At 43.0% G+C, this 12478-nt stretch overlaps 1 protein-coding gene and 1 long non-coding RNA gene across 2 annotated transcripts in view; one reads left to right on the top strand and one right to left on the bottom strand.

Annotated features, from left to right (window-relative positions):
- The window catches only part of LPCAT3 (lysophosphatidylcholine acyltransferase 3), a 46609-nt gene extending 45611 nt beyond the window's left edge, over positions 1 to 998 (bottom strand). Inside the window, exon 1 of the mRNA XM_045873929.1 lies at positions 748 to 998. Within this exon, the coding sequence (XP_045729885.1) occupies positions 748 to 898 (151 nt within the window). The 5' untranslated portion in view covers positions 899 to 998. The remainder of the gene's footprint in view (positions 1 to 747) is intronic.
- Positions 1 to 12478, top strand: part of LOC135364465 (uncharacterized) — a 48597-nt gene that overhangs the window by 26313 nt on the left and 9806 nt on the right. The gene's annotated exons all lie outside the window — the stretch shown is intronic.

Raw genomic sequence — 12478 nt, 5'->3', positions numbered from 1 at the left:
GGGAGCCCGATGTGGGGCTCGATCCCAGGACCCTGGGATCATGACCTGAGCCGAAGGCAGACGCTTAACGACTGAGCCACCCAGGCGCCCCGGAGTAGCATAGTTTTTAAAGGGGGTTGTCAGTCTTGTTTCCCAAGCCCAGTATTAAAATGGTATCCCAGGGTAAATGACAGGTGAGTACGGTTAAGAGGGGGGAAAAAAGCAATATGTATAAGAAGAAAATATCAGAAACAAGACAGAAAAGAGAAGAAAGTGTAATATAAGCTGGCAATGCAGAAAAAGACTCCGAATATGGAAGTACAGAATACCGGGCTTACGGGTCCACAAAGCTAATATCTAAGTTAGGGGGCTTATGCCTACCGACAAGAAGCGCGCATGTGTGAGAGTTGATATTAATAACAGACAGCAGTACACACGGACAGAGAGTAGAACTCAAGAGAGAGACAAATAAGGATAGGTCATGGGGACACAGGGCAGATCAGGGCATGATGAGACAGTGGTGGCGCCAAATGAGGGACCAGAAGGGTACAGCAGGGGTCAAAGAGAAAGGTAAAGAGGTTCAGAGGGCACGGCGCCCCCAGACTCGAGGAAAGACTGGTCTTCCTCTCGATAGCTGGTTGGCGTGATTTAAGATTCGCATCCGCACCCCACAAAGCCTTCCTGGGTGCTCCGGAAAGTGAGGGGGGGTCACGGCCCCATTCCCCGGGGACTCCGCGAGGGGGCGGAGCGAGGCAGGAGGGTCCTTACCCATAAAGATGGAGATGATGAGCCGCAGCGCCTGTTCCGACGCGCCCAGGGACGTCGCCAACTTGTTAAGGCTCAGCTCCCCGAGCCCCCACCGCAGCACCCTCGCCAGCTCCGCCACCGTTCCCACGTCCCCCTCAGCTGCGGACGCCATCTTTGCTCCGGGCGTCCCCCAGGGACCCCCCCAACTCCGCGCGCCCCGAATTGTGGGCACAAGGCTGTAGCTTCACCCCCAATTCCGGCCCGGAGCCCGCCCACGGCGTGCGCATTGGCTGCGGGCCCGCCCAGTGGCTCCAGGTTCCCCCGGCTATTGGTCGGTCCGAGCAGGGGGCGGGGCCTAGTGCAGCAAGGTAGGCAGAGGGCGGGTCTGAACGTTTGTAAAGCAAAGGTGACTCCCGCCGAGAATGAACGCGGGGCAGGCCGGGGGCGGGGCTTGGAATTGGGAACTGGAGTTGCGATTGGCAAAGTCTAAAGCCGGCGGCGAGGTGATTGTACAACTCGGTTCTAACTGCTTGGGGGAGGAGTCGGTGAGGGCGAGTGTCCGGCCGGCTTGTGCGCTGCCTTCCCATTGGCTGAGGCGGGAGCAGGCGAGAGTCGGGGCGGGGGGGTGGGGGCGTCACCCGACCGCGAGGTTACTCTCGGTCGCCGGCGCGCCGGGGTTACTGGGGCAAGTAACGGAGAGGGCGGGAATTCCTGGAGCAGCTTCGCGAGCGCCTCCTAACGGCACCTGCAGGCCGTTCTCAAACCGTTAGGCACGCCGCCTTCACTCCGCAAGGGTCTCGGGAGAGCCCAGCGCCCCAGAAGTTTGCTCCTTTTAGTTCATGCATCTCTTTTCACGTAATTTCCTATATTAAACCCTCACCTTCCCCCGAGAGGCGGGGGAATATACAGTAAATTTGCATGCTTTAGACTTTAGACTTTATACTAATGGTATTACAGTGAATGGATCATTCTGCAGGTTGTTTTTATGCTCACTATCTTTATTGAGATATACTCATGTTTTTACATGTAGCTCACATCCATTCATTTTACAGTGATGTAATATTCCATTGTATGATTATACTACGTTTAATTTTTCATGGTCATGTTGAGGAATACTTGGATCATTTCCTATTTATTTATGTATTGTTTTATGATAAACATTGCTGCAGTGAGCATTCTTCTTTAAGCAAGAGTGAGAGTTTCTCTAGGACTGTGACTCCAAACCTTTTTTTTTTTTAATTAACTGAGATCTCCTATAAGAAACACATTGCTATCCAGTATACACACATATTCATACACTAGACAACAAATACATATAATACTCATACAGACATACCCACAGTACATGTTGCCATACTATGTGTGTGTTCTCTGATACTTTTTACTCTATTTTAATTCATTAAAAAATTGCTCAAGGGGATCCACTAACTTGATATCAATACTCACCAGTAGTTCATGATCCTCATTGAGAAAAGGCTTCTCTAGTGTTTGTAATCAGGAAGGGAATTATGGGTTGTAGGTTATGCACACTTTTAACTTTACTAGATTTTGCGAAATTAAAGTGTTTCACTAGATGTTATTTAAGATCCTTAAAATGTCTGGTTTGCTGAATAAGTAAAATATATTTGTTAAAGCATCTAGCCAATTAGACCTTGTTTAAAAATGTAGAAAGTTGCGGGACGCCAGGGTGGCTCAGTCGGTTGAGTGACCGACTCCTGATTTCAGCTCAGGTCTCAGGTCATGATCTCGGGGTCCTGAGATTGAACTCCGCCTGCACGCCCACCCATAGGGCTCCACAGGAGAATCTGCTTAAGATTCTCTCTCCCTCTCCTTCTGCCCTGCCCTCCCCCACCCCACTTGCACGCACATGCACACATTCTCTCTCTCAAATAAATAAATAAATCTTTAAAAAAATGTAGAAAGTTGTTTTTTCTTTGTGTTCTCCAACTGGATAACATGTTTGCCCCTTCTTGTGCTTCTGGTGTTCCAAGAGAAGGATGGGCATGGGACAGAGGCTGTGTCCATGTTGACACAACAGGTGTCTCTGTTTTCCTTTCTCCTCAAGTGTTTGGTCAGCCACATTCTCTTCATTCTTCCTACTGCTAAAGTGCAGCACCTCTTTCTCCAGTTACAGTGACTGGTGAGTGGAAGAGAAAATTATATGGCCTCTCGCTTTGTAATTCAACACACTCATTACAGGCTTACTAAGTCAGGTTCTGTGCTGGACCCTCAATACAAAGATGAATAAGAGACAGTCCCTGCCCTCAAGAACCTCTGTGACTAGTGAGAAGAGAGATGTGAAGAGATAATTATAAAACTAAGTAGAAGTGTTTGTGTAGAAATAAACAAAACGTATTAGTGAGATCACTCTTCTCTTATTCCTGCTTTTCCCTGTCCTTTCCTTCCCTCTACAGCAATCTCAGTATGTCTTTCTATTTCTCCCTCCCTCCTTCCCTTCCTTCTTTCCTTCCTTCCCATTGGCTCCTTGATCTCTGTCTATTATCATTAGTTGGGTTTCCCATCTTAGAACACCTTGGCTTTCTCCGAAGTTACTCCCCTCTTTTTCCTTTTCCTCCCTACCATAATTTTGTGAAAACAATCTCGCTTTCTCATGATGGCAAAGATGGTTGGTACTCACTCAATAACCATGCATGTGCCTACGACTTCTCAACTCCCTTGCAGTCAGCTTGGGACAATGTGACTAGTTATGGCAGATGGACTATAAGCAGGAATGAAGTGTCATTTCCTGGTCAAGGTGGTAAAGAGCCAGAGTGACTCCCAAATGTCTCTCTTCCCTTGCTATAGTCTTTGCAGAAGCCATATGTTCTGTAAGGCATTGTTATCAGGTAGAAGGAGCTCTAGCTTTGACTTGTTTTTACATGTAAAAAATAAACCTTTGTGGTGTTAAACCCCAAGATTTAAAGTTACTGCTTCAACTTACCCCAATAACACGTTAGCCCACCAGTCTTTATTTCCATTAAAATTTGGTGTTCATTTTCACTGTTTATGAAACTAATCACCCAAAGACCACAGACTACTCCTTAATAGTTATATTTACTTTCCCTTCTCTGTCTCAGATTTTTAATTTCCAAGAGCTCTTTTTTTTTTTTATGCTGGAATAACTTCTTTTTTTCCAGCATTCTTTTTTTTCTTTCTAAAATATTTTATTTTTAAGTAATCTCTACACCCAACGTGGGGCTCATACTTAGAACCCCAAGATCAAGAGTTGCACGCTCCACTGACTGAGCCAGCCGGGCACCCCAGCATTCTTGTTTTATGTACACAATCTGCTATCTTAGCTTCCTGAGAATGTAATTAGGGATTTTGGAGGAAGGTTTCTTCTTTTATTTATTTATATTTGTCATTATCCTTTTATTCCCTGCATTTTTCCTTTTTCCTCTGGATTTTTGTTTTCTTTTTGCTGCTTTTATCTCTTTTATGATGGTGACTGTCCTTTCATATACAAACAAGGAATTACAAAGTTGATTGGATATAGGGATGATTGGATATATATTGGGTAGAGCTTGCTGACTGAAAGTGATTGGGCTGGGAGCCCAGGATCCTTTCCGTTGAGAACTCCCAAATGTCAGTATGTGGAGGGTTTACTCTTTAGGATACTTCTGTTTCTTCAGAGGAAACTGCCAGTCTCCTGCCAGGAAGGCATGTACCTGTTTTTAGCTCCATATCTCTCCCTTGTTCTTTGCAGTGCCTACTGTTCCAGAGTCCAGAGTTTCTCACATCCATGTTCTCAGATTATAGCATCAATTATCTGCCTGGTGCTGGTGGGGTTGGGTATTTACCTAGCTGTGACTGGTGGGGGAGGGGGCTTGAGTCCAAGCTTTCAGTCCTCCAATTTTGACTCCTGGTCAACTACTGCCCTCTGCTGTATTGTCTAGCTCCCCTCCCCCACCATCTTTCCATTGTCCAAAAATGTATTTAAATGATTCATCTGAAACTGGGGTGCAGGGGTGCAAGAGCTCCCGGTTCTGGGGGTCCCAAACAGACTAGGTCTAGCCTCTTGCAGCTGACAAAATCCAAAGGCACCGAGATGAGTGGTGGTGAAACCGGAAAGGAATTTATTTCAGTGAAGCCAACACTAGGAAGACACAGGCTAATATCTCAATGACAGTCTCCAAAGTGCTGAAACTACAGCTAGGCTTATATAAGGCAAATGTGGGACAATGGTCGGTGGGTACAGGCAGGCGAGCAGTAAAGGCTAGGTCAATCATTACCTTAGAGTCAATCACGGATGGTTGGGGTCTTCCTGGCTCTGGCGGTTTTGCTTGAGAGGGGTAGTTTTGGTTCCCATCACAGGATGTTTTGTTCACAGGGTCTTTTGCCTGAGTTAAGCTGGAAAGAAGAACTTAATCAGAAAGTTTGAGGTCAAAATGGAAGTAGTTGAAGTCCTCTTTCACCTTCACTTTGTCCTTATAGATTCATATGTTCCGCATTTCACCCTTCACTATTATTTTAGTGGGATCTTAGCTAAGTCAATCTGCCATCTTTATCAGTAGTCTGTCTCTTTGATTTAAAAATATTATGGGGCGCCTGGGTGGCTCAGTGTTAAGCATCTACCTCCCGCTCGGGTCATGATCCCAGGGTCCTGGGATTGAGCCCCTCATCGGGCTCCCTGCTCAGCAGAAGGTCTGCTTCTCCCTCTCCCACTCCCCCTGCTTGTGTTCCCTCTCTTGCTGTCTCTCTCTCTTTGTCAAATAAATAAATAAAATCTTAAAAAAATATTTTTTTCTGGGGTGCCTGGGTGGCTCAGTTGGTTAAATGTCTGACTCTCGGTTTTGGCTCAGGTCATGATTGATCTCATGGGTCATGGGATTGAGCCCCGTGTCTCAGGCTCTGTGCTCAGTGAGGAGTCTGCTTAAAGATTCTCTCCTTCTGCCCCTCCCCCATTGCTCTCTCGATCTCTCTCTCTCAAATAAATAAATAAAATCCTTAAAAAATATTTTTCTAAATGGTCTACTTTAAAAATACTTTGAAGATTTTATTTATTTATTTATTTAGAGAGTAGGTGGGGAGGGGCAAGGTGAGAGGGAGAGAGAGCATCTCAAGCAGACTCCATGCTAAGCATGGAGACCCACAGGGGGCTTGATCCCACAACCTAGAAATCATGACCCTAGCCAAAATTAAGAGTCAGACGCTCAGCTGACCAAGGCACCCAGGTACCCCTAAAAATACTTCTGGATAACCAATTTTTCTAATAGTTTTATATCTTTAAAGAACATACTTAGGCATCTGTATTAGTCTGAGTTCTGCAGAGAAAATCAGTAGTATCTCTCTCTCTCTCCCTATCTACTTATCTGGAGTCTGAGAAGTCCCAAGATCTGCAGTCAGACCCAGAAGAGCCAGTGGTATATGATTCTGAAGGCCTGAGAACCAGGAGAGCCAATGGTGTAAGCTCCAGTTTGAGTCTGGGTCCGAAGACAGGGGAAGACTGATGTTCCAGCTTGAAGACAGGCAGAGAGAGCAAATTTTCTCTTACTCAGCCTTTTGTTCCATTCAGGCTTTCAAAGGCGTGGATGAGGCCCAACTCCCTGGGGGAGGGCAATCTGCTTTACTCAGTCTATATATTTAATCATTTTTTTAAAAAAGATTTTATTCATTCATTTGAGAGAGAGAGAGAGAGAGACAGAGAGGGAACACAAGCAGGGGGAGTGGGAGAGGGAGAAGCAGGCTTCCTGACGAGCAGAGAGCCCGATGCAGGGCTCGATCCCAGGACCCTGGGACCATGACTTGAGCCGAAGGCAGACACCCATCTACTGAGCCACCCAGGCGCCCCTACATATTTAATCATTAATCTCATCCAGAAACACTTTTACAGACCCAGAATAATGTTTAACCAAATATCTGGGCACCTTGAGGCCCAGTCAGGTTGACATATAAAATTAACCATCACAAGTCTATCTCTTGTCAACTTGGTATCCATATGCATCTCCTTAAACCATACTTATTCTCCAAAGAAAGACAGCGGCAAGGTCATATTTCCACCTAACACAATACAACAATCCTGTGTACAACTGAAAACAGACCAACCTCTTCATCAGAAGAGGAGGTAAAGTCATTGAATGACTCTTCTCCTTGATATCTCATCACTTAAATACTATGATGTAAAATTAAAAATACTTAAAAAAAACTATGATATAAGAGAGGGAAGAAACCAAAGTTATTTGATATGTATATATTTATAACAAAATAAGGAGGAATATTCATGACAATTACAGTCTTCATTTCTGTAACTGGTCACATGGTCATAGCTGCTATTTGTAACTACCTTCTTCTGTTATCTATTCTGTATTCTCTTTGCCTTCAGCAAGCACCTCAGTTGATAGTGGTTCTTTACCTGGTGGAGTTGATGTAGGAAAGATTTTAGGGTTCAAATCCGACGGCCAAGAAAGAATTCTTGAGAACGTCTTTGGTGCAAAAAGGTGGTTTTATTAAAGCATGGGTTTTATTAAAAGCAAAACTCAGAGTACAGTGGCCTATCCAGCCTGGGGGAAGCTGTGGACACAAGTTAGAACCACATAGCCGTTGGGTCCCGTTAGGAAACAGTCATCCAGTTCTGGACCTCCTTTACTTGCAGTCAAGATATCAAGGGCTATTCAGTTTTGGAGGGCCATCTTTTGAATTTGTGTAATAAAAGATGGTCCACTGTCACTTTGTAGGGACCAAGGGAGTCCAAATCTAGAGACAGTTTCTCTTAGCAAAGTTTTTGTCACCTCCATGGCCTTTTTACCCAAATAAGTAGCCTGGTGTAAACCCTGTATTACCTGCCATTGGTTATTTTTAGGTAAAAAGATTTTTCCCTCATTATTAACAAGTCAGTCCTGTGCATTTTTGAATATCCTCATTCCTGGGCTACATGAATTTCTTGGTCTGAATAGACTGGACTTACGGACTTTACTGGAATTAAGACTGGCAAAAGATTAAATCCTTGTTTATTTAGTGCTGCCTTCTTGGCTGCACGGTCTACTGAATTGTTTCCTTTAGATTCTAAGGTCATACTCTTTGGATGTCCTTCGAGTTGAATTACAGCTACCTCCTTAGGTAGGTATACAACCTCAAGAAGAGTCATAATTTCAGGCCCCTATTTGATTAGGGAGTTGTGGCTTGATAATAATCCCCTTTTCTTCCAAATTGCTCCATGGGCCTGTAGGACTAGGAAGACATATTTGGAGTCAGTATAAGTATTAATTTTTAAGGCTTTGCCAATTGCAAAGCATGAGCGAGTGCTATAGCATACCCAGCTTTTCTTATTCCCTTTGCCATCAGTAAACGAACTGTCTGCATTTTCAATAGGGGTATCTTTTAAATCTTGTTGACTAGAATTAACAAGATCAATAACCTGTGAACAGTTATGTTCTATAGAAGTATGAAGGTCAGGTCCAGGCAAAAGGGTAGCTGGGTTTAAAATCTGACAGGTTTTAAGTATTATTTCAGGCATATCTATAAGCGTAGCCTAGTATTTAATAAGTGAGCCTCCCATCATCCATTGGTGGCCTTTGGTCTCTAAGACTCTATACTCTGGACCTGATGTGAAGTCATTACAGTCAGGGACTGTCCCATAGTGAGCTTTGAGGCTCTTTCTACTAGGAGGGCTGTTTTATGCTTGGCTAAAGCCTTTACTTGCAATTTTATATTAATAGAGGTGGCTTCCAGGATAAATATGACTAAGGGATAAAACCATCAAGAAGCCCTCTTTGTTTGAGGTCCAGCCTTAACAGTGTCCTAATTACAAGGAATCACTGGCAAGTGGGAAAAGACTTGTCTCAAGAGATGAGGGCATCCTCAAGGGCATCATCCAATCCAATCATAAAAAAAGTGGGGTCATCCATTATCTCCACAAGTCCATTGTTAATCCCACAGAGTGGGGTACACTCTGGCTTTTAAGGAGCAACTTGGTCAAGGAATGACCACATGGAATTGGTCAAGGTGATAGCTGAGTTAATCAATTGTTGGGGAATCAATCCCATCTTTCAGCTGTTCAAATAATCATATGCCTATGGGGTCCTGTTATCATCGCTACAGAATAACAAGCAAGAAGATTGTCTACACATGAGCTATTGTGGCAATTTTTCTGAAGTTTACCTCAAGTTGTCTAGCTTAGGTAAACAACATTCAAAGACAATCAGAACTAGAATTTAACATCTGCAAAGGTGTGTTATTGAAACATAATTTTTCTCTCTAAAATCACCCTTATTTCCAGAGAGAGCCAAATCAAGACCAATTTATTTGTAAAACAAGTCCAGTTTTAACAAATTTGGCCTAATTATTTACATAAGCTCAGCAAGAATAGCAAATGGCCATATAGATCTTTTAAAATCTGCTTTGCTGGGATGCCTGGGTGGCTCAGTTACTTAAGCGTCTGCCTTTGGCTCAGGTCATGATCCCAGGATTGAGCCCCACATTGGGCTCCTTGCTCAGCGGGGAGTCTGCTTCTCCCTCTGCCTGCTGCTTCCCCTGCTTGTGCTCTCCCTCTCTCTCTGACAAATAAATAAATAAAATCTTTAAAAAAATCTGCTTTGCTGGAACTTTTAAAAGGAATCTAGATTGAACTTTTAGTGGCCTCAAAGCCAGAAGCCAAGCCAAATAGTTGCCTTCAGACATGCCTGCAATACCCATTGATTTGGGTGAATTCCTTTTCATGAGGTCCCCAAAGTATCCTGAGTTTCCTGCACCTGCCAGGATGTGCATTCTTTACTCACCTGGTTGAGGCTGCTGGGAACTCTGTAAGCAAGGTATCAGGCCAGAAGTTCCAAGGGGCTTTACGGCTCCATGTTTCATAAAGTCAACCTTAATTTCTTAAAGCTGTTTTGTCATACCTGAGTCTATGCATGTCTCTCTCAAATATGACATCCAGTCAAAGCCTTGGTAAAATAACCAATGTTTCCAATTGTGTCCTGTTACAAGGAGAACAGATTCTTATTGAACTTACGCAAATAACTATGATTACCATGGAAGAAAGAATACTTACTGAGACCTTTTGAATTTCAGAAGGTTTACGTAGAAAAGTTAAATGTTTCAATTTGTTCACAAATGAATACTTTATCATATTTCTGTAAATTATAGATAACTTAAGAGAAAGTTTTCTTAATCTGGAAGAGTAAACATTAGAGAACCAGCAATGTTTCGAACAAGAATCACAAAACCATAATCATCTTTTTAGTTCATTTAGTCCCATGTTACTAATTCTTGTTCAGTTTGAATGCAGCCTTTCAGTTAGTTCTGGAAATTCTTACGCATTTCAGTTTTATGATCTTAAAGATATTGAATAAGTTGTCCTATAAGTCCTTTATATGAACCTCCCTAAAGATGAAACTCATTTTGCAAGAGAATAAGAACAATTAGAAATGACAAAAACTCAGAAATGGACATTGTTAATGATCTGAGAGTTCATTATGATGCAATTGACAAGGAAACTCAGCTATTTCTGTGACACATACACTTCAATAATCAGAATATCGAGTGATGACCTTATACCAGAACGTAACATACCAAATAAACAAGTCTAATTAGTCAATGAGACTTTGTTCATGATTTAAATCTTGGGGAAGTTTGTTAAAACCTTAGAAAGTTTTAAAACATGTGCCTAAATAGGATTAGGGATCATTAAAGACCTGATAAAGACAAAACATAGAAACTGTTTTTTCTGGGCAGGCAAAGAGAAAACAACTGTTTACATTTTCTTTTCAAGAGCCAACCAACAATTCAAGAAAACTTTGTCTCTTTTAACACAGAGAAAGCAGACTTTCAATCTTATACCAGTGTACTTTTAAAATCTATTCATTTCAATATTAGTCCATCCTGACCATACATACATAAAATTGCTTTCCAAAGTTTTCCCATCACAAACCTTCTACAGCTTTCCTTTGCATTGAGATTTTGTCCCAAGCCATTTCCCTCCAAACAACAAGGCTCATTTAGGACAAAATTGCTTTCTTTTACCTTCAAAAAAAATGTATTCCCATTACTTATATCTTTCTTACACATACAGAGTTTCTTTCCTTATTTCCATCAGTCTTAATTACGTTTAGCAGAATTTTGCACTCTCAGAGATCTTAGTCTCCAGTGAAAACTAAATAGTAACCAACTGTAAACTGTTACACCGGAATTCTTTAGACAAATTTAGGCAAATTTATGAATCAGTTAAGCACAGGCATCTTTACCAACAGACTCAAATATCCTTATTTTCTCTGCAATAGGAAGTCAAAAGCACAAACCTATGTCCGGTAATCAATGCTTTAGTACTTTATTCTATTTGGAGAAGACCTAGATGTCCAATAAATTTAATCCCATTTATCATCCAAGCAAAACTTTAAAGTTTCAGGTTACCGAAGACTCTGAAAGCTATCTTAACAATTACCCATGAAAACTTCGAGACAGACCAGATTAACCATCATTTTAAATCATCTTTTTGCTAACAAATTGCAACAGAGATAACAGGAGCTTATTTGACCTGAAGCAAACCTTGGTAGAATACAAGTTTCACATTTAATGCTGATAACTTTAAAGACATGTCTATCTTAATTAAACCAACAAACTTAAATTAGTTTAAATATCGAATTTGTTCCACCTGGGTCCACTTAAAAGTCAATCAATTTGTTCCCCATTGTCAATTTTTTTTTTTACCTGAGACAGCGGTAGGGAAATCTGAAGAGGGCAGTGTTAAGTCCAGGGGGTGCTCTTCTTGCTCCCTGACAGCGAGGGTAGGAGGAGCCAATGGTGCCTGAGGCACTGAGGATGGTGCAGAAGCCAGTTTTGCAGGCCACACCCAAGGTGGTGCAGAAACGGAGGGGAAGGGGAAGGCAGAAGAGGTGAGGTGCTGCCAGAAGGCAGAGAAAAAGAGTTCCCGGTTCTAAACATCGTCAGCTTGGACAGATGAGCAGACGCCATATTTTTTTCCACCAAAGTGGAATTAGGCAGCCCATGTCAGGCCGAAACAAAGGGAGTTTTGGCAGCTGCTTGGGAATATTCCTTAAAGTCCCTGTCCTGAGGTAGACTAACCACAGTTGGCTCTAATTATAGCCATTAATCCGGGAAATGAGGGAGAAGCCCCCACATCTATTAGGAGGAGGAACAGTGAGAGAGTCAGCGTCCCCTTTGCTAGGAATGGCTTGTGTTTCCTCCAGCAAATTCGGTTTATTCGGAGGAGGCTTATTTAGATAATTATCATCCAATATGTCAGGAGGGAGTTTACTGGCTTGGTTACTGATCAAACACATTCTACAAGAGGCCCTTAGGTCTGGGTCCTGATCTAGAGCCCTGTTTCCTGCAGAAGAGATCTAACTGACAGATCCTACCGAGGCCATGCAGTATTACAGGAGATCAGTGCTTCCCTAAATTTTGCAATCTGAATTGTTTCCAGTCGGTTAAAAGGCACCCCAAGGGTGAGTCCTTGGGAACTAAAGAAGAAGCCTACTGAGGCCATGCTAGAGAAGGTCCATTACCAAAAATCCCCCCCCGCCCCCCCACTCCTGGGTCCCACACAGGATATGTTAGGGGTTTTGTGTGTTAAGAGTGACTGGAGGCATCCCTCAAACAAAATCGCTATTGATCACCATCCTGCCTTACCTTGAAGGCATTCCTGCTGTAAGAGGCCCCATAGGAGGGATGCTGGCGTTCTTCCCCTTCTCCATCGCATCCTAGGCTACAGATGGGTGCCTCGTGAATGGACCGAAACTTCGTACCATTACGTCCCATGGCCTGAGGGTCACGCCTTATTTTTCCTTGCCTTCGGGAACCT

Source organism: Mirounga angustirostris, unplaced genomic scaffold (genome assembly GCF_029215605.1).
Source record: "Mirounga angustirostris isolate CCGP_5_RB_7025 unplaced genomic scaffold, mMirAng1.0.hap1 SCAF_5, whole genome shotgun sequence".
In the NCBI taxonomy this organism is placed as follows: Eukaryota; Metazoa; Chordata; class Mammalia; order Carnivora; family Phocidae; genus Mirounga; species Mirounga angustirostris.
The sequence above is the reverse complement of the archived record's forward strand: the minus strand, read 5'-3'. Positions and strand labels throughout refer to the sequence as shown.